This window comes from Aptenodytes patagonicus, chromosome 1, assembly GCF_965638725.1.
Source record: "Aptenodytes patagonicus chromosome 1, bAptPat1.pri.cur, whole genome shotgun sequence".
NCBI classification, from domain to species: domain Eukaryota; kingdom Metazoa; phylum Chordata; class Aves; order Sphenisciformes; family Spheniscidae; genus Aptenodytes; species Aptenodytes patagonicus.
Genome location: NC_134949.1, coordinates 42,940,558 through 42,963,372, shown reverse-complemented (window position 1 = coordinate 42,963,372; position 22,815 = coordinate 42,940,558). Strand labels below are relative to the sequence as shown.

Sequence of the window (22,815 nt, the reverse complement as noted above, 5' to 3'; positions counted from 1 at the left end):
CATTGTCATGTACCGAACATGCAAATAAAAGCACTTCCAACTACTTCAAAGGACTCTGTCCTTTCAGGAATCAAATTTATTGCAAGGAATAAAAAGGGTTTCTAAGAGCTTTGGGCGCTGAGTGTGTGGAGAGCAGAAACCCCTTTAATATTGCAGGCTGATGCTCAGGAGTTACAATAAACTTTAGCCTAGGATCACACCATGGAGAAGAATGCTCATTTTTATTAAATGTTACAGATTCCTTTTGATCTAACAGCCTTTCAGTTGTCTGTCAGCTATCTCTCCAGCAACGTATACTGCTTTGAAGTAGTTGAAGCAAATAAGCATGTGTATACAAGTATTAGCAGGCATAATAAATCGCAAGCTGTTGAAAAGTTGGAGAACTAGTGAATTTTTACAGCCAAACCATGTAATTAACTGTTTTACCACTGCAGGTTTAAGTGAAATACGGAGATGACTTGAGGGGGGAGACATGAAGGAGGAAGCTTAAATTAGATTTTTTTTCTTTTCCCCGTCCTTTGCAGTCGTGAGACAGTCATATTTCGGCAAAAGGCACAGAGTCTGTCTCTCGTATATAGCTGTTGAGTTAAAGGACAAGGTATTTAGTCACAATACCCAGCTAATGGCTTCTTCCTTGGTTGGGAGGCAGCTTCAGAGAGGGGAAATGTAACATTATCCATATTGAAATTCTTAATTTTGTCTGCCCAAAGATTTCAGTTTCACTTCTAAGTGGAGAAAAGGGCATAGGAAGGAGAAAGAGGTTTTTAATCTGTTCTTGTTTACAGTTTGGCTATATTAACAGTGTCAAGGGACCTGAGAAGGCATGGACAGAAGTAAGGGAAAAACCTTCAGGATTGCATTGTTTCCTCAAACCCCTGGATGTCTAGCCACTTTTTAGTAAAATGAACATAACATGGCAGAGAAGACTGTTGTGGAAGAACCTGGTAAGCTGGCAGAGTCATGCTTAGTAGTGGCTCCAGAACTGGCTGGCACAGTGGCTGGAGGCAGATGCAGACAAGGCGTTGTGGGTGGCTGGTGGTGGAGCCTCCCGTTAGTCTGTGCGACCCTGCCATTACGGTACAGGACACGGAAACGTCCCGATACCAGTGTCAGCAGAGCGTTCCTGGGCAGGGTTATAGCGCTGACTCTGAAACATGAGATAACAGACCCATTAACTGTGCAAGATAGGTCTGTAATGAGAGGGTACGGTTCCTTCTGTGGGTAAGGGGAGTTTTTCTACTGCAGCTTTCTCTTGATTTTAATTAGAAAAAATAAAATGCATATTCTGAAGAGATTTGGACCAAGGTAGTTTGCTCTGTTTTGTAGTTAAGACGACAGATTTGGATAAGTGATGTGGAGCTGTGTGTGTTTAAAAAAAAAAAAAAAGTGGTGTTCTCCCTCCTTGCATTTCCTCCTCATTGCTCCACCATTCCACTCCTTAAGTTTTTCAGCTGCTCTTTCTTGTTCCTTCCGGGACATCTGGACAAGGACTGCTTCAGCTGAGAGAAGTATGAGACGCAGTAATGGATAAATGGAGACAGGCCTGAACACGACATGCTCATCCAGTTTCTCCCCCTCCCTGTGCCCAAGTGAATAGAGTTTTTCACTTCTTGTACAAAAGAAGTGAAGATTACATATCGCATATAATGGTTTCTATTGATGGCTCATATTTGTTTTTTTCAGTTACATCTTTTTTCCTTGGCATGTATTGGGACATTAGTCTGTTAAGAGGCAGGAAGAAATTCTGGTGATTCATAGGATCCTGGAAGCTACTATGTTTCATAATAAGAAAAATTATTTTTGATGTTTTCTGTATGTGTCTTAGTGTATGTATCTATAGGTACTAATGCACATACACTCTGCACAGTTAAAACCTTTCATAGGGGTTACAAAATACTTCAGTCTACTGTATTACCCTTGAGCCAATGTGAACTGAAATTACTGAGCTGCAAATAGTAAGTACACTTCTTTGCATAAGCAGCTGTAGTAAACAGTATTATTTGAGGATTAATCAAATCTACACTACCATTGAATTAATTTCTGGGATGTGTTTCACTTTGTAAGAAGAGGAGACCTCTAGTATGGAGTAAGGGAGAAGGCAGATTCTTATTTTCAAGCCAATTCTTAGTGTCTTATTTTTCTGCTTTCCAGCAAACAAAGTATGTTTCAAAACGTATTTTGCCAGAAATAAGGTGTGGTGGGGAAAATGGGATCAGCAGAGAAGCACTAGACAGGAAGGAAATTCCACATGTGGAAGAGGGTGGCCATGCATGCTAGTCATCAGGGCAAAGAAGCAGCCGATCTAATGAGCAGTGGGTGAAGGAGGTTAGGGAGAGCTTATTTGACTTTATTCTGGTAGCTATCAGCAAGAACAGTTTGGATCAGCTGATTTCTAGTCTTGAAGCAGTATTGACTGGGATTTTTTTTATGTTTAAAATTTAAGTTGGTTCATTTAAGTGTTTTATTCATTACATAAAATATTTGGGACATTAATAATAAAAAAACCTTTTTGTGGAGCTTATTTTGTGCAACTCTTCCAGGAGTCAGGCTGGTTTGTATATATAAATATGGCAGAGTCTTAGAGAAGAAAAAGCTATTACCTCACCTTTTAAATAAAAATAAGAAATGAAGATGCAGAAGCCACGGCAATCAGTTGATGAAAACTAGCTAGGTAAGTGCCTAAACAGGAAAGTTCAACATGGCTGCGTAATGCAAAACATCGGCTCCCTTTTCAGATTCCCGTAGCATACCACAATATCAAATAGGGAAGCCACATAGCTCACGAGTTGTGCTTTGTGCAATATAAATTTGGGACTTGAGAGACTAATAGGAAAAAGAATTGATTTAATGAATCCTTAAAACCTATATAATCACCATTTCTGTGTGCTTAGAAAGCAGAGATGAGTAGGACCAAACCGGAGATGTAAAAAATGAGATGCGGTGTATTTGTCAAAAAGAGGAGCTGAAGCAAAGCCATTCTGCTTTAAGCGTCCTAATGGGTTTGACAAGAGGAGTATAGTGTTGCTTGGCTTGCTGCTGATTTGGCAGCCTCTGTCTCTTCACTGCATTTTTCACGTGTGCCCTTCGTTTGTTTCTTTTTTTTCCCTTTTGCATCTTACTCATCAGAATGTGAGGTAAAAGGCTGTTACTGCAACACTCTTGTTCCAAGCAGCTAATGCTAACCAGCTTTCACAGAGAACATAAACCTTACACAAACACCTTAACTCATGAAGGAAGAGGGTCCAGTGCGACGTAGGTTTTCTTCATGTGCTGGGATTTCATCTGTGTTTTCTCCAAGAGCTGATGGCCGAAAACTTGTCCGGAATGCTTCATTTGGAGGATATAACGAACTCTCTCCTGCTTTACCAGGTTTGTTTTGGTCTTGCTTTTCTTAAAATGTACGGAAGAGAATATAATTTCCACCTCAAATTTTTCAGCTTGAATGAAAGTGATGTACTGAGATGTTGGTAGAAATCAGAAAGAATATGGCTTGTATGCATTTAGATAACAGCTCTTTGTAGTGGCAAGATTTGTAGATAGGCAAGTAAGTTAGTTTACACCACAGCAAATCTTTCTTTTAAAGGCATTTGTGTATTTGGTACTGACTGGAATATTTGTTTTGGTTGTTTGGGCTTTTATGACTGAAGTTCTGTGATGTGGTTTATAAATGCCTTCCTCCCTTGTACTTTCCGCTCTCCCTGCACACAACAGACTTGCTTTAAAATAGTAAGGTACAGCAGAAGGTTTTAATTTAGCTATAACTACTGAAGAATCTGCATGCTTGTCATCACTGGTTTGACATAAAATGACAAGATAGAATGAGTTAGGGCTAAAGGCATAGCCTTGCTAAACTCTGTAGTGCAAGATTTTTAAGACATTTAGCACCAGAAGGGGCTTGAATCTCCTTTTGCTCAGATTTGTTCTTTCTTGAAAATCAGTACTGGAATATTGAAATGAATTTCTAGAGTTTCATTGTCCATAATGTGCACTTCTGATACAGGTACCTGAATTTCAGCAGTTTACTTCAGGAAACTTGTATGCTTGAAAATGTATTACAAGGTCACCTCTTCCTGAAAGGGGACATTGTAGAAATTGTACATTCTTACCAGAATTACTCTGTATGTGTGATTTGTCTTGTGCACGTGCACATATGCACTTTGTTGCGTAGTCCCATGGGGCCAGAATGCTTGCGGGGGGGGGGGGGTGGGGGTGGGATGGGGAACAAAACAGTTTTCACTTTTTATTGTATGCCTTCTGCAGAATGGCTCACTGAATTTGTGAGCCCTGGCTCTGAAGCCATGGAAAAGAGTTGGGGTGCAGAGCATAGAGGAGGTTGTAGGCTGGCGATTAGGGAGCTCTGCATCGCTGGCCGGTGCTGGCTTGCAGAATCACTGGAGCAGCATGTTCAGCCACAGGCAGGTGGAGGCAGTTGCTTGGGACACCATGTTCTGTTAAATCTCATGTTTTACCCTATAATGTTTCCTTTCACTCTGCTTCAGGGAATGATTAGCCTTCTACCAAGAATCTAACACTGAGTTTTATTCAAGCTGCTCAGGAAATAAAGATCTCAAAGCTTGAAAGCGTGGAGTTGGCAGCTAGACAGATCCTCCCTGCCTTTAAAATAAATGCATGTAGTCTGGTAGTTATTGAAACAAAAATGGATTCATTTCCTATTTGCTTCCTTCCTGTGTAGGAGTCTACATTAAAGCTGATAGCTGTCTGTAAGTGGACAATGAATGACTTCTTAAAATGCAGAACAAATGGAAAACAGTTTTTAATGCAAAAATCAAGTGAAAACATAAAACTAAAAATGTTTTATCTTTTGGAATCTTCCATATATCTGAAGAATTTAAACAATATTAATATGCTGGAAGGTATACTCTTTCAGTTGGGTTTAAGCAAGAAGTAGTTATTGCTTGTCTAAAAGATACTCATGTATCGTTACAGTGAGGACATTCTTTGGTTATTATTGTTTATTTTATATGGTGTTTGCAAAAGAAAACATGACTGAGAAAATACATAAAAGGACTTTGCTTGCTTTCCTAATTACTTCAGTTTCAAAATCCATGGAGGAATCTGAACTAGTTAAAATGGGATTGTATTCTTAAAACTAGTTGTCAGCAAGCTTTTAAAAATCGGTCCGTTAGAAAGACTATTGTCTCCTGTGTTCAATTCTTTAAAAAGATTTTTTCCTTTTTTTTCTGCCATGTTTATTATGTAACACCAGTATTGATACCTCCCACTAAGTATAGCTCACACTTCTTCCAGAAGCATATAGTTTTTCAGCTCAATTATTCGTTCTTCACAACTGCACATGCACACTAGTAATCAAATCAGTCTGTTCCTTGCTTTTCATTTGGAAGTCAGTAATATTGTTGCTTGGCTTGCTATTTGTGATCTCTTCATGCATTGCATTGCTTTTTTACTGGTTCTTCTGTTTGTTGGAAAAAAGTCTCCAGTAATTCTTTCTTTCTTTTTGGAAAAAATAAATCTGGCATTAAAAAGTAACATGGGTTTTTTTAATGTATTTTTCTCAGGTATCCTAACTGCAGATGGTATTTGTTGAGAGGTACAAAACCAGTATTTGAGATGTAGGAGATATGTGGTTGGTTTTGATTTTTCCTTCCCTCGAGATTGATTGAAGGGACAGATTGTGGGTGCGACTTCAAAGAATGATACCTGTGTTATACTTCAAAATTGAAATCTCTTAACTAAACAGTTTTGTTTTAAAATGTACCCTACCACAGACTTTGTCCTAAAGCTTCTTTAAAGCTAATCTTACAATGTATATACTCCTCATTTTTTGTCAAAGACAATGTTTTGGACGATTTTTTTTCTTTTGATATTGACAGCATGTTCCAGCTCAGTCTCTAAAGAAGCATAATTTGACTTTGTTTCATTGGCATCTTGCACGTATAGAGTTCTGATTGTTCCAGTTGCATGCCGTTGTCAGGCTCTTGCATCTGTCTGAAAGCTCATCATGAGTTTTCACGTAGATTTCCGCCTGCAAGTTTTGGAAGGACATGCAGAGTGCTCACAGTAGGAACATACTAATGGACAGTTGCCCTTGGCTTCTAAGGTCATACCATGAACTGTGGCTGACTGCACTGGGGTTGGGATCAGCTTTCAGAGCCCGTGGGGCCTGTGGTGTTAAGACAAGGAAGGTCACACTGGGAGAAAGTCTGTTAAGACACAGTGTTTTTCTGAACACAGTCCCTGATGTCCAGAACTGCTTTAGAGGCTACAGTAGTGGAGCTTGTGTTTAAAAAAAAATAAATAAATAAAAAAAAAAATTAAATTTTTTTTTAATCTGCAAGTGTCTTAAATAATACTGGGAGCTCAATCTACAGCTCTGAAGGTTGATTCAAACATCACTTGCTCGTTGTCTTCTAACTCTGAAGATTGCTTTCAGGATTTTAGGTAGAAAATTATACACAAATTCAAGAGATTTAGTAGAGAGGAAGTTACAGAAAGGGACTGCATCTTCAACACCTGAATTTCTACATTGTGAAATGTGAGCTCAGGTTATCTTGTTAAAGAGTTCCTGATTGAATTACAGGATGGGAAACAGCAAGTAAGCTAATGTACTAAGCCCAAAACCCCTGCTGAAAAACACTGAAAAATTTGAAACACGTTCTTTTTACTAGACCCTTCCTCTAGCCTCTCATACCCTGGCAGTCTCTGCTCCAGACACTGATTCAGTGACTTTGTGGTGCAATTTTCGGTACCTCTGGGGTGAACAAAACTAGAAGAGCAGCAATAACACAAAGCATCATTTAGAGGCTTAGTACTTCATTCTGTTTTCATTGGTGATGCCAATGGAAGGCTTGTTTATGAAAATAAAAGCATATGTAAGTTAGATAAGGATGTGTAAAGCCCTTAAAGCTGCTGTGCTTTAGAAAGCAAGTTGTGAATTATAGCTTCTCTTCTGTAAGAACAATCCTGACTTAGCACGTCCTTGTTGATTCCCATCACTAAGCCAAGAAAGCTTTCTTGGCTTTGCTGTTGTCTTTGTCAGAAATCCACAGAGAAATTTGTTCTTCATAACTGGTAGCAGGAGGGGAGAAAAGAGTATTTCTTATTATTGATTCTGTGAATATAATTGTGGTGGTGGTGTTTCCTTGACCAACTATTTCCATGGCAAAGTGTATATTGTCCTCAGTTTGGGCCCATATATAGCTTTTCGTGATGTTTCAGTACAAATTTCACTGCAGGTATTAGTATCAAACTGTTCTTGTCAGAAGAAGTAAGACTGCTTATGGTATTGAGGTCTCTCCATCTTAATAGAGGCTCCCTGGAAAATGTGTCCTTACAATGGGCGAGGCTGTGTCTGGATCAGCACCCGAATTGTGTTTTTTTGTTTTTTGGGGTTTTTTTAACATACGTTTTAGCACACGGGGAGAAAAGCCTTCTGTCTGTATGCTGAGTGAGCTTATCCCTTCAACAGAGAGGGAAGTTACAATTAGGATGGTGTGGGTTGTGAAGCTGACGGGTTGGATTTCCTCACAGACCTGAGGAGCTGTGCAAGGTGTTCCAGGATCTGCAGTACCCTGACTTGGGTTCGCTAGCAAACCCCTCCAACAACCCTTTGGTGTGCATGTGAGTAAGGAAGGGAACAGTGAGTGTGGTGGTGTATTTATAAATCAGCAAGCATGCACGCCTCTTGGGCTCAAGATACTGGAAGCAAGGAGGTGAGGTTCAGGGAAACGTGACTGAGCTTTGGTCTTCGTGTCTGATTCTCTGGGACACAGTACTTCATTCTGTTTTCATTGGTGATGCCAATGGGAAGCTTGTTTGTGAAAATAAAAACATATGTATGTTAGATAAGGATGTGTAAAGCCCTTAAAGCTGCTGTGCTTTAGAAAGCAAGTTGTGAATTATAGCTTCTCTTCTGTAAGAACAATCCTGACTTAGCACGTCCTCGTTCATTCCCATCACTAAGTCTTCTGTATGTGCCTATAAATAAATAAGTAAAAGCTGGAAAGCCGTTAGAAAATGCCTGCAGTACATTTTCAGTGGAACTTTGTTCCTAATGAGGGATTTCTTTTGGGTGTGGGGGTGAGGAGAAAACCTCATTACTATGGTTCTGGTGTGTGTTTGACTGCCTAAGACTGGCATCAAAACTAATAACTTCTCAGTGAACTAAGGCAGGTCTGTCCTCGAAGGCTTGAAGCAACCTTTGTTTTGTTTCAGCACCTGATGACTGGTGCTGTAGAAAATGTGCTTTTGTATTTGGTGTTACGTAGGAAATGTGGCTTCTGGCCTCTGGATTGTGACATGCCTTTTTGGTTTTTTTCTGGATTCCCTAGTGCTACAAATCTTCTGCCTGTCTAGGTACTTCTTGCCTGTGGTCAAGCAGTCTTTTGCATTATAGGTTTTCATTAGCTGAACAAACCCATCACGGATGTGTTGGAAGAATTTCAAAATGATGGGTTTAATGAACTGTGCACAGAGAGGCTTCTGTGAAGACATGTTAAGGTTTCTTTCTGTAAAGGCATGTAAGGTTTTCTTTGTGTAAACGTGAAATGAAATATCATTGTATTGCAGTGTATAATTTTTAAAAATCTGGTCTTAAAAAAGAATCTCTGCAAAAGGTAATAAATATAAACAAAAAAATCCAAAAGACTGATTACCAGACCAAAACTAAAAGGAACCTTCGATTTCTCATGTAACCAGAAGACCAACCTAATGCCTTTATAACTTAGTGAAACTTCCCAAGATATGTATTTGTGATAGATGGATCAGTCCTGTCTTAGAGTTTCTGGGTATTGTAAGTTGTGGAAGGGTGAAGATACTAATTTAAAAAAAAAAAAAAAATCCTACACTGAATAAACTACTCAATACTGCTACAGAGTGTTAATAAAAATTCTTTTAAAGCTCAAAGTCTCCCCATGCATACACACACTCCCCTGAAGAATGTGAAATCAAACTGTTTCTCTGATAAATCTTCTCATTTTAGATATCTAAGTACCAATTTCTATTTCAAAGTTCGGAACGTGTTCAAACGGAAGCTCAGAAGAGCTTTTGGTGGCTGTTTATGCAATTTATCTGCTGATGTAGTGCCCTCTGGTGGGCTAAAGCTCTAGGGTACCACTGTCAGAGCCATGCAGTGCTGTTCAGCTGCGTGGATTATTCCTGAAATTCATGTATGACTTCATACTTCACTGCCTTCTCTCTGGAAGGCATGCAAATTATGGCGTTTTTGCTTACTCAGATAAATGCATTGCGCAATTTGTTTTACTCCTGTTTATAAAAGCTTTATGCTACCACCAACCTCTTCAAAGAAAATGGATCACTGAGATGTTCTGTCTCATAACCAGAGTAGATTATTTTTCCTTAAGAGGATGCTAGATTCTCAGTATATGTTCCATGGCATGTAGCAGCTGCACAGCAGCACTAATGCCAGTTGTGAGCCCCCTTTCCATTGTCACACATGTACCGGCTACAGCCATGTCTCACTTTGCTTGTTGGATACTGGGAAAGTGTGGGGTTTGTACTGTGAGTCACTCACAGGAGATAAATGTGGGATTTCGACGACTGTTTTAATATAAAGCCTTGTAGTTATGCTTATGCAGTGCCAAGTTGAAAGTATGAATTCAAGGCTAACGTAAGCAATCTTTTCCATTTTCTTGAAAAAAAACCTGATTGGCGATCTTAATCAGTGTTTTAGATTTGCTTTCATGCACATGGTATTTAACAATTATTTCTAGCTACAGAAATGAACAAACCAAAACCCACTTTTAGTGTTCTGTTCTGTGCATGCATGTACGCAGATAGGGGAGAATGAGAAGATAAAAGGACAAAAGTTTGCACACCATATTTACGATTTGTCAGGTTATTGGATTGGGTGCAGCACCATCCAAATACAGTGGATCGTTCTCGCCTCTTAGTGGGTATTAAATTGCTTTATATTGTAATAGCTGGTATGCTTTTAACTGATGTGATGGACTGGTATGTATACGTTGTTTGAAAATCCAATTTGCTTGCACTTCTTTTATGCTAAACAATTTGCAAATTCCTTTCAAGGGCTAGCTCATATAAAAAGTTATGTCTTCAAATCATTTGCAACAATGCTGTCTTTTCTTTAAGGTTTTGACAAAGGGAAGGATGATGTGTCACAAAGCAAAGAGGATACAGCACATTCTATGTCAAAAAGCAAGGTAAGGAAAGCGGCTTCCTAATCTGGCTTAAAACTGTCAGTGTGCAAAGGAGTTGAGTGCATTTTTAATTAAATGCAAATGTATTTAACTCTTGTTGTAGATAATCTTAAAGATTACTCTTCAGATTTAGCAATAGACAAAGATTAAAGGGAATTTCTTAATATAGTTCTCAAGATGACATCACATGGAAATCTACAGTTCAAATTAGTGAAAATGAAATGTGGAATCTTCTCATTGTCATTTTGGGGTGGGATGTTGCCTTGTCAAATGTAGATGCTGTTCACTGAGCTGTGGCAAATCTTCTTATAAGGATGTTAAGGAAACTGTAATTGGAAAGTTTTAGTGTAATGGCTTAAATTGCCAGAGTATAACATAGTTAAGTGTAATCTGTTGTCCTGTCTGTTGCAAAGGCTTCTGTACCTCAGAATTCAAGAATAAAGGCGCATTTCGTTGAGGCGATGAGAGTGCAAAGGAAAGCATGCTCAGTAGAATATTAAACTGGATGTAATTGCTATGCATGTTTATGCTTTCTGGTAGTCTGGATAATAGAAATGGAAAAGGCGGGAGCCAGGCTAATTCATTGTCATCATTGTGTAGTCCCAAGATGGAAAAGGCTCACTGAGATGCAGTGAAAACTGAGAATGTCCAAAGTGGAGTTGGGAGATGGACACTGCAGTCACCAAAACCATAGCATCTTGGGGTGGCTAAACTTTAAAAAGGAAGAAAAATGAAACTAGTTCAAGAAAATGAACTACCCGAGCAACCAAAAAGACTCTTTTTATGTAGTGATCCTAGGTCTTTTCTCTCCAGAGCTGTGTTTTTTGTTCTGATTGCAATTATTTACATGAATAGTTTGCAATAACATTCTTATTCAGAATAAAATGTTCTTTTCTGATGGTATAGAAATAGCATGCACATGATGGGAGATTTGTGTAAAAAGTCATTGTAGTAGTGTAGAGAAAAATCTACCATAGCTATCTTTTTCTTTCCCAAACCCTTTTAAATTTGTAGGTTACAGCTACAGAAGCTGTCAGTGTTAGGACATCATATAGGTCGCTCTGATACCTTCTTTATTTGTTGGCCTATTGTAACCCTCAAAGTGCATGAACATTTCGGTCAGCAAAAGTGCCTGGCATATCAATGCACTAAATTTTTTATCTAGGGATTTTTATGTATTAAGCATGTGGAATTCCAGAAAAAAACTTTGTCAGATGGGTGTCTCATAAAATAGGTGTTTCTTTCTCTTCAAGAAATTAAAGAGAAGAGGGAAAGACTGCATTTTGCGGAGGGGGAGGTTGTGTGTGGTTTGATCACTGAATGGAGTAGCGGAGTTCACTTGTTTTTCTTATTTAGGCATCACTACAGGATAGAGTTTAAAGGCTGTAAATTACCCAGCTGTGTAGTTTTCTGTTTTCTGCTAGGATGTCCACTGTTTTTTAAAGAGGCAAATGTGGTAACAGGCACTTAAACAGATTGTCAGGGCACAGCAGGCGTGGGCTGCTCTGTAGGGGAAGGTGAGGAGCTGAGCTTGAACACAGCTAGCTCCCAAGGGACATGGGGGAGATGCTTCTCACCGCTTTCACGCATGGCTCTTTCCACAGGGGTCTGCTGCAAGGTTAGCACTGCAGTCTGTCAGAGCTGGCCCTGGGCACAGGCAGCCGCACCCCTAGGAGACGGAGGGATTACACTCGAGGTCTTGACACAAATTTTTCTGTGACATTTCATGTGTCAGAGCCTTAAAGAGAAACGTTAAAGAGAGATCAAAGGAAATCAAAGTGACTTAAAGATTATAGTAGCACTTCCCTGCTTAACTGGTGTCATCAGAATTGCGCTGGGGTGAGCAGGTTAGTTTCTGCAGCTGATGCTGCAGTTCTGTGGTGCGCAGCTAAGCATTTCAAGCTGTTGGCGTCTTACATCTGACTTGGAATCACAAAACTTTGCGTCTTCCAGCTTTACTGCATCCTAGAGCCTCACTTGGGGAGATCAAGGAAGCATACTTTACCATCCAGCTTGCTTCTGATCAAAATATTTGTTGGTCCAGAAACCTCTAAATCATTTTTTTTTTTTTTTTACTTGGAAATCAAGTAAATACTGTCTCTTTTAACCTTGATTATTTCAGACTCTATTAATCATTTATCTTTGACTATCCAATTTGTTTTTTCTCTTCCTTATATTTATTTTTCTTGGTTCTTGTCTTTCTAGGATCTTAAGTCTTTGTGTGCTTTGCTGTTACTTTTGTTTGTGTCTTTCTGCTGTCAAAGATGAGACCAATAGTCCTACTCCTAATACGTATTTTTCTTCATCCGTATGTTTGCAATTACTGCATGTGGAGCTTGATAAGACTAGTGGTTCCTTTATAACCCACAAATAAACTTCAGGCTAACGGTCTGCACAGCTGTGGAGGTGAAGTAGCAGCCCTTCTTTCTAAGTAAGGATGGAAAAGCAGTGGTGAGACTTGCCCAGAATCTGGTACTGAATGTAACTCACTGGGAGTTGCAGTAGGTTCTCTTAGAACGCTTTCGTCTTTTAAATTTTGACCCCATCCACTTTGTGTGGATGTAACACTGAGAAAGTTACTACCTTAAAAATACACGAATCACTGATCTGTCTCGTAATCCATTGGACAGGTAAATATGGACCTTCACTCAGTGTCGTATTAGTGAGCTTTAAAACTGAGATACTGAGAAAAAGAGTTTTTGTAACCTGTGATACTTACTGGTTTGGGGCTTTTATATGCATGACCTTTAGATTGCATTAGCTTTCTGTTAGTGAGCAACTAGAATATTTATGAATGGTTTACTTAAGGTGCTCCATTATAGCTTGCATAACGAGTTCATTACCTCTTCTTATGTGACAGTGATAAGCATTTTCCCCTATTCTGTTATTACATTTAAAGTACTGTATTTCCTTTAACTTCTAGACAGAGAAATTAAATTTCAAGTTGTATGCTTGTCTTAAAGCTAAATTTTGAGTGTTAAGAACATATCTTTAATACAAAATGAAGAGGTTTCCTTCATTTTTCCAAGATGTATATGGAAGTTAGAGAACATTTACTTATCGTTGAAATGATTTTGAGATCAAATTACTTTTTTCCAGTTATTGCACATATCTTTTTGATAGTAGCTGTCTAAGAAGACTTCTGTAAAGTCTTAGTTCTGAATTAAAGACATCGAAGTAGGATCAAAGTTAAATTGCTTTGTTCCACTTGTAAATCTTTAATTTTTACTTCTTTAGTTTGAGCAACTTGTGTGTTAAGAAAAAGAGTGCTCAAGTGCACTGTTTTTATTATTGCAGTAAGTTTTCTCAAAGCTTGCATATTATAGTATTCCAAAATAGAAATTTGGTGAATAGACTTTGCATTATAGTCTGAGATTTGAAATGACTAGTCAGAAATGTTGAACAGCTTGAGAAGCAGTTCTCATAAACTGTCCTTGAATTTACACAGCTTAGAAGGTTCCATTGATTTTTCTTTTTTCTTCTTCTTCCTTTTTTTTTTTGACTAGGCAGGAACTTTGGGTCCATCAGGCTTATATTTCAGTGCACAAAGAAATCCAACTCTTCGTAATTTATCTGAAGTTTATATATAGTGGATACCTACTCAGTGTTCTCTGAGTTGCAAGAGGAATGACATGATAAGTCTGTGATAGACTTTTTTTTTTTTAAAGAGCTCTGTATCCCAGGATGACTCTTCGGTGGCTCTAGTTCCCTTTCAACTTGTAGGCAACAGATGCCAAGGAATTAAACTTTGAACCTTACAAGATGTGGGGAGAGGCGGGAGGGAGAAATCATGTGGTGCTGAGGCTGCATATTGTCCTGCCATGAGCAAGGACTTGGGTTTCACGAACAAACCTGAGTCTCGTTCCCCTGCCTATCGCCACTGTGAGCTTCTTGAAGATGACTTGCAAAAAGTAATCAGAGCGTGGGATTAGGGAGGAAGGAGCAGAACGAGTGCTATTGGTGGTCAGTTGTACTCTGATAATTTATAGAGCACTGAATCCTAGATTGAAGAGGCTGTGTTTTCCTTCATGGGTCACGGGGTAAGTGCCTCTATAGCAATCCATTCGGAGGAGCTGTCAAGTTATGAATAAAGATGTCAGGATTTGTATGTCACAGGAACATGGGAATGACTCTTATGTTTAAATGCTGGGATTCTCCTAAAACCTTCTCTCTCTGCTGAAATAATGCCTGACTAGTCAAGACTGCAACACATGATGTAACAGGCTACATGGGCTAAATATTTACTGTATATAGTTCAGCTTCTTCTGGAGGAATCTCAGACTTCTTTCCCATAAGACCCTTATGAAAAAAGACCCCATAAATAGGTGGTGAATAGCTCATGTTACAAGTTGTGATTTGTTTGTTTTGTGAAGTGGGAGAAACAATAGAGAAATGAGTGGGGATGGGAACCCTACAAACATAACTGTGCACTTCAAACACTTTCTAAAGTGCCTGCAACAGTAATATATCCTTGTATCTATCATTGTCACTATCATTGTGTTTTGTGAATTTCAGTCTGAATCCAAGCTTTTCAATGGCTCTGAGAAGGATGTCTCTTTATCTTCAAGCAAGCTTACAAAAAAAGAATCTCTCAAGGTAAATTAATTTCCAAGTAACTCCTCATGGACTGTAAATGCATTCACATAGTTTTACCGTATTCTCTAACAAGAAGACAAAAATGCCAAGTAGTGATGAGACCTCTATGAAATATTTAAGTATTGTGAGAAGTAGTGGTGTTGCTTCTCTTCAAATCTTATTGTACTGTTACTTGAGTATGGGCTTCTATAATGCAGTCTTTAAGATGGCACAAGATTATAGGATAACTCAGAGGATTATAGGATAATTCAGGTTGGCAGGGACCTCAGGACGTGTACATGCAATGAAATGATGAATTGAATTATCAAAGTTACAATTTACATGCAGTACCTGTGGTTTTTCTACTGCCTTCTTTCCCCTGTGTTGTAACAAGACCAAACTCCACTGTTTGGCAGATATCACATCAGGAGAAACATAAAATTATTTGCCTCTAAAAGAGGGAGATATATTGCTGCAAATTTCTACTGGGGAGGGAAAGTAATTGGTGGGTAAAGACTACTGATCAGATAACGTACCTGTAAATCTGAATCTGGCCCAAATTTGGTTTTGTACTTTACACGAGGAAAGGAAGGGGGCGAAGGGGGTGGGTTGGTTGGTTGGTTTCCTCCCTATGATTCTAACAGGAGTTTCAAAGTCCTCAGTCTTAAAAGCAAATTGCAGAAGAATCTGAATTTGGTTATGTGGTAGCTGCTCTTGAAACAGCATGAAATAGTTGTTCACACCTTGAAGTCAAATACCATGTTTTAAAGCTACTTCTCTGTATCTGTATTGCAAATTGAGTTTAGCTGTTTTTTCCTCAGCTTGTATTGATAGATGTCTTTTTGTGCTCCAATTACTGGCTTATGGCTGTGGCATTGTAAATATTTTCATTATTATTTACAGGTTCAAAAGAAAAATTACAGAGAAGAAAAGAAGAGAGCTACAAAAGAATTACTTAGCACTATCACAGACCCATCGGTTATCGTTATGGCTGACTGGTTGAAGGTCAGAATCCAAGTGTGAAACCTGAGTTGAAGATGTAGCAGCTGCTTGCTGCTTTCTGACCAGAATAGAAAAGGCTCAATCTTTTACTTGCTGTTAATGTTTTTCTACAAGCACAGCAGCCACTAATTGCATCCCAGGGTCTCTGTGCTCAGTATCCTAGGGGAGTAATGGAGGAACCTAGCTCCCACTTACTGCAGTCACCATAGTCACATGCATCTTATGTGTATAGCCATTAACTTCGGATGAGCTGGCTTTACGATTCTTTTGTCCTTTTTATTTTACACTTTGAATTGAAGCTCCATTACATCCGTAACAATAGTGAAAGTGGTTCAGTCAGATATTTGAATACAGATTTCTTTGTGTATTTCTTTCTGGTAATTTTCCTTTCCTCTCTTGAGAACTAACCGTCCTCTAATACTGGTACAAAAGGTGAAGAATTAATTTCTCAAAAATAGGAGTCAGTGTCATCAACAGTAGCGCAGTTTATATATTTGTATATAATTCCTTAAATTTGTAAATATCTTTCTTGGAAATTGTACAGGAAAAAAGATCTGTTACCCATTTCTATAATTAGCTCCAAACAATGTTTCTCCAGTTTTTGCAAAAATAATGTAAACAGACTAAAACATTGCTCAGAGGTCAAGTTGGCATTCAGTCCTACAGACACAGAAGTAATTAAAATCCAGAGTTGACAGAATTGATGCAAGCAGTCTAATCAGATGTGCAAATTCAGGGACTTGTAAGGATCTTATATTTCACATATGGGTTGAAGCTAACAGCTGGTATAAGGTTTTATCTAAGAAATTCAAATATATCTGAGTTACTTTGTGAATATCCTATTTTTCTTATCAGACGTCTGCCCTGTTTTCAGAGGAACTCTGTTTCCAAAAATTATCCTGTCTTCATGCTAGTGATAAAATATGTTCCAGATAGGAAAATTCATGAATGTTTCAGATGAATTGTCATACTTCCCATATCTGGATGTGTGTATACCCATTGGTAGAATAAGTATTCATCAAGAAAGAATAGAAGAGTGAGCATTGAAATTGTACCTTTCTATTGTCTTCGATAAACCTGAATAAACTTTTGATAGACCTGATAATCTTTGCTTGAAATAAAAACTAATACATACATTCAATTTTAATTTTAATTTTGTTAAGGGGGACGGTTTTGGTATTGGCTTCACTGAGAGATAACTGTAACTATTTATCTTCTAGATTCGTGGTACCTTGAAAAGCTGGACCAAACTGTGGTGTGTACTGAAACCAGGAGTGTTGCTTGTTTACAAAACCCCCAAAAATGGCCAGTGGGTAGGAACAGTGCTCCTGAACGCTTGTGAACTCATTGAGAGGCCTTCTAAAAAAGATGGCTTTTGTTTCAAACTTTTTCATCCTTTGGAGCAGTCCATATGGGCTATAAAGGTTAGTGGTAGCATATATGGTTCTTAATGGGTGTCTTGCATTAGCCAGCTGTGAGTAAAGACAACTTTAATGAAAAGCTGAACTACATTTTCTGTAATAACTGTAATGGTTTGCTTATTCTGAATATAAGCCTTCAACATCTAGTCTTCTTCGTCACAAAAAGGATTTGATTTATGCTGCTCTGTACACTTAAATAGCTTCAGAAGTGTGGTGCGCAGAGGGATGCCATTGAAGAGGTTAATGCCATCACTGGCAATCATGTAGGCGGAAGGAATGAGTGTATAACATTGTATTTTACATCAATTGAATCCAAGAAATTAAGGAGGGAAGTGATTTGTCAAAATGAAAGTTGAAAGGTGTTATAAACATTTCTTGGCTTCTAACCCTATATTCATGTGATAAAATGTCAGCCTAGTTCAATTTGCTTGTAGGAGCAGAAATTCACATTACTTCCTTGTGCAATAATAGCTTATATTGCAACTTGTTAGACAATTGTGTTCTTTTTTGGCTACAATTTTAGGAAGATAAATGTTTTCCTTCAGTTCTGATGTCTGTCTGCTTTGTCATACATGGCATAATACTGTGAGCAGCTCTTATCTGTAAGTGTTGAAAAGCATAGTGTGTTCTGTACCACAAAGGTTTATTTCAATTTCTGGTAAGAATCTTTAATGTTTGCTATTACTCGTTGTTTATACTCTGATAAACGAGCTATTGTAGTCCTTGTTTTGTGTTTGTATATGGAGAGGGGGTGCGGAAGCACAACGCAAATGAACATATTTACCTCCTGAAACGACATCTTGCTTTAGATGAAATTACTGCACAATATTACGACCCTTGTCATAATAAATTAATTATGCCCTCTGCAACGTACATCTTAAGAGAGCTACTAATTGTCAGATTGTGTCTTCTGAATCTTAAATTGATATAGATGTACTGTCAAATCTGTAGAATATGTTGCATTGATTTCATCTTCCTTATCTCAGGATGGGAAGTCAGTCAGCTAGTGTAACTCCTGATGTTTGTTAGTGGTCTTTCTGAATTGTTGTCATTATCAATGTTATCTAAATTTACCAAACTTAGATCAGATCTTTTGTAGTTGCTTTTGAATGATTTTATTTTAATACTGCTTAGGAGGACTGTTCACTAATTAGTGGTGATCTCGCATTTGCAGAACACAAACTTCATATCCTTTTTCAAAGCTATAGGGTTTGATGTTAATGTGCTTTAGTTACTTATGATCATGTATTCATACCTTGCAAAGTGGTGGCCTGTCTGCAGAAGATCACAAATCAGTCTTATATTTCTTTATTGCTTGGCAATGAGAAATGGATTTGTTTGTTTTTTTAACTAGATATTTAGAATTTAGAGGACATGCCCCACCAGATTTTTACTTTTTTAAGGTAGGTCAAATTTTGAACGTGAACAAGTTGATATTGTCCATTCTAAATGTGCTGAGAGCTGGAGTGGCTTTTGTCCATTTTGGTATGGCTATTTGCAGTTGAGAATTACTGGATTTAATTAGATGAAAGGCCTTGAGAAGTTGGAAACCTTTTTCTGCCTTGTTTACCTAGTCAGTTGTAATGTCCTAGTTACAGATTTATTATCACAAGGCAAACTTTCATAAGTGTAATAGCAATTGACTGATTTACAGAGTAGATTTACCAGAACGAGCCTGAAGTCTAAGGCAAGATGAGCCTTGTTTGCAGTCAGTGCAGGAAGATGACACTGCAAGAAACTTTTACACAGGTATAAGTACTGCAGGAGATTTTCTCACCTGAACACATGTCCCGTAGTGTGTCCTTCTGGCAGACTGCAAATTCTCTTCTTGCGGTAGTTTGTGGCCAGTCACTTCACACACTCCCTTAAGCCTGTTGCTGTGGTCTTTGATGTTCCTCCTGCACTCTGAGGTAGCTGATGCACTGTACCTTGTTTTGTCTTCCTCATGTGCTCAGTCCTGATGCCATTTCAGTTTTCTAAAACTAATAACTAGAAAAGTTACTGGAAATAATTTTTCACGAGTAAATTTAGTCAAGTGTGACAGCTTATCAGTTTTTATTGCTTTCTCTGAATGTTCATGGCATTTGAGTTTTATTGGCATGAATATTCTGTAGGAAGTAAACTTCAAAGTTTTTTTTAATCTAGTGGAATTTTTAACTTGCCCATTACCTTGTATTGGAGTAGTTGTACCATCATTCTGTCAGGAACAGAGACAGTTCAAATAAAGTCACCTAACAAATGGAAACTAATGTCTCTCTTGTACAGAACACTAACATACTGAAAATTGATTTTGAAACCATAATGGGTGATACAAAAGAAAAATGTCCAGTGCTTTTGGAACAGTAATCAATTAGAGGAAATCAAGATCCATGAGCAGTTATTCCAAAATGAGTCAACCTACTTAAATGTTTGCTGCAAATTATTCATTCGGTTTTAATCAATGTATTGTCAAAGCACCTAGGGGAGTATAACTTTCTTGCATTAAAAGAAAAAAACCCAAACACCAAAACCACACTTCATCTCTAAATTACAGTTGTTCGGTACAGAGTAAGTAGTGTACCCTGCATGCCCACATGCCTGTATAACCCTACAGGGGAGATCTCACGGGCAGAGGTCTGCCCTTAGTCTGTGTCCTGAGAGTTTCGAGGACTTGTTATGGCTGAGGTCTTTGCACGGCGCTGGTGCACCCACGGTGCCGTGGTCCCCTCTGTGCAGCGCCCCAGCATCTCTCCCACCCCTGGCGCGCTGCACTGCGCCGCGGTGCTCTCCCCTCCCCAGGGGCCCGGTGAGAGAGATCTCTTCCCTGCATGCCCACCCTCAGGGCGAGGGTTGCTCATGCATGGGGTTGTCCCTCCTGGTTCTCATAACTTGCTAACTGCTGATCCCCGTGTTGCCGCTTCACCAAAGACTTTTCGTAGGCGCACCTTTCTGCTCACTTGGAGGGGGACTGAGGTTTGGAATTTGTTTCTAACACCCAAGTTGCTGTTACTCCGTACTGACTATTTAGGAGTTTCTGAACATCATTTACACCAGCACTAGCTTGCCTGTATCGGTATTTAAGTGCCACTAAGACTCCTTGTTACTCGCCTCTCAATCTCAGAAACGTTCTGGCTGTTTCATTTGCTTGCTTCTAAAATATCTGCCTTTATCTGCTTTTGCTCAAAACTACTGCTGGCTTTCCAGTTCCCTCTTCTAAGCCTTGTACTGGCTCTTCCTTAGGTTTCTATCTGGGGGAAATCAATCCAGACCAAAATGTGTTAACTCATCAGTTAGGCAGGCTTAACCCAGCTTTCAGTGATAGCATTCAAGTATGTTTAATACAGCCCTCTTTGCCTATCAGTTTTCTTAAAGTTACCATAGGTAAACATTTTTTGAAGGGGCTTTAAAATGGTTGTTTAGCATTTTATTCCAAAATGAAGCTCAACAGAAATGGAAAGGTCTTTCGGATTATTTTTTTTCTTTTAATTTGGAATGTGAAGAACTTCATAGTGAAAATTAAACTTTGGCACTTGACATCCTGTGTGTGTCTTTTAGTTGAACATAATGTCATGGTGTCCTGCTGATACCTTTTATAGAGAGACTTAAGCATCTACATGTCTTTTATGGACCTGGGCATCACTTTTTTTTTTTCCCTTATTTAAATGCCAAGCCTACAGTTAGGCACATAAATATTGTGTGGAATGGACTACTGGATAGGTAGAGAGGCTGAAGGGGAAGGAGGCAGGGAGAAAGGATGAGTGGGTTCCTATAGCAATACATAGTGTTTGGTGGGAGGAGTTATTTCCATTTTATTTAAATAGCAATTGACTCATCTGTCTTCTGAAGGCAGGCAAAAATCATGTAGTTCCGGAGCATAGGATGTGGCTGAGACACCAAACACACTGTCATGTAAAATAAGCATGAAGTGGATCACTGAAGAGGGCCTCCCGTTCTCTGCAGGGGTTTGGCTTGCCCTCGTGTCTCTGTGCTATGAACCGTAGCATCCTCGTAGGAATTGAGAGGAACCTTTGCTCTCATCAAGAATGAATGGGACTGGAGGGGGAAGAGCCAGTTGCTGTACAAATGTGGGGTCTTCTACTAGGCAGCATTTGTTGTAAATTAACTCTCTTAAACCACCCCACAGACACGTCTTTTGTTTCGCTTGCTTTCAATCTTACCTCTTCAGCTGAAATATTGAGCTGTAGAGGAATGGCTTGTCCCTTGTGATCTCTCTACACCCATCTGCAGGAATCCCCGGACAGTGAGGATGACTCCCCCATGGCATTCCTTTTGATGCTTTTGTCGTTTTGCTATAAGTAGCATCAGCAGAGCATTTCCAAGTTACTATGCCAAGTCTGATTTACAAAAAAAAAAAAAAAAGAAAAAAACACCAAAAATTATTTGAATCCCAAAGACCGTTCTTTTTAAAGTGGGGTTGAATTGGGAGTAATACTTACAATGAAGTCTTTGAAGAAGAAATCCAGTAAAAGAGGGCTGTCCATCTTTCCATTCATGTCTTCATTAGATGTTGCTGAGTGACAGTAAATAGCCCTGCAGTGTGTCAGCTTGTTATTACATTGAATGATAAACTGTAAAACTGAATTAAGATATCTGATGCTGTTGCTTGTTTTGTGTATTTCAAGGGTCCCAAAGGTGAAGCAGTTGGTTCTATAACTCAGCCATTGCCCAGCAGTTATTTGATCATCCGAGCCGCTTCAGAATCAGATGGTAAATAGATATTTCGGTGTTTTTCCCAGTGACAGCAGTTAGTTATTAGAAAGAGATGGCTTCAGTTGTCTTACCATGTCTATTACAGCACTGTGGTTGCAGTTTAATTGTTGTTTAATCATTGTGCATTTAGTTGTGGTGTTACTAACAGTTTTTCATGGTTATTAAAGGAAAATAACCTGAAGAAACTGTCACTGAACTCCTTGCAGTTGCCTTGTGTTGGCTGGGTAGAGGAGGGGGAAAGGTTTATTTCAGATTTAATTATATTAATGTATGTCTAAATACTGAAGCTAGTGCCTTTCTAAAGTGTTAATGTGGACATACTTTCCTTCTAATGAAAGCATTTGTGTGTTAAAAAGTGCAGCAGTTGCACAGAGTTCTAGTAGTAAAAATTCCCTCAAAATATGGTTTTGCAACACCTTTCATCACTGGGAAGGTGGTGGTCAATATCAGTGCAACTATCTTCAAAGGTTACAGTGTGGAAACAAAATTTAAGACTGTTGTGTAACCTTTCTAGCAGCTGCTTTCCTTCTACTGGTTAATTAAGCATACCCCTGCAGACTTTAAAAATAGGACTCTATTTGCCTTCTGTATTGAAAAATGGATTAGATACCTGGAAATGAAGAAATAAGGAGCAGCAAGAACACACAAATTTGTTTAGTTAGTTTTTTGTCAAAAAACCCTAGAATGTCTGCTATTTTATATTGAAATGGCATATATACATTACCGTTATAGCTCCTTTTCCACATTGTTATTGTGTTACATGAGCAAATTTTGCCAACTGATGCAGTCCATTAGTCTTCAAAACTGGAGCAGGGCTGCAGGCAACTTTGGAGGAATCCAACAGTCAGGGCCTGGATGGAACGATACTTGCATTATGGAAGAAATGCTGGAATATGCTGATTTACCTTGCTTGTCCTACTCTGAAGCATCCCTTGTACAAGAGCTGGGTA

The 22,815-nt window shown here is 38.8% G+C and overlaps 1 protein-coding gene across 7 annotated transcripts in view; it reads left to right on the top strand.

Annotated features, from left to right (window-relative positions):
• Positions 1-22,815, top strand: part of OSBPL8 (oxysterol binding protein like 8) — a 98,227-nt gene that overhangs the window by 54,837 nt on the left and 20,575 nt on the right. For 5 of the 7 annotated variants that reach the window (XM_076333302.1, XM_076333257.1, XM_076333264.1 and 2 more), the window contains 5 exons: positions 10,090-10,160; positions 14,673-14,753; positions 15,636-15,737; positions 16,955-17,158; positions 21,778-21,862. In XM_076333302.1, the coding sequence (XP_076189417.1) occupies positions 10,090-10,160; positions 14,673-14,753; positions 15,636-15,737; positions 16,955-17,158; positions 21,778-21,862 (543 nt within the window). Of the gene's footprint in view, positions 1-3,126; positions 3,370-10,089; positions 10,161-13,968; positions 14,198-14,672; positions 14,754-15,635; positions 15,738-16,954; positions 17,159-21,777; positions 21,863-22,815 lie in introns of those variants that run through there. The other 2 variants (XM_076333283.1, XM_076333312.1) reach the window with 2 other exon arrangements.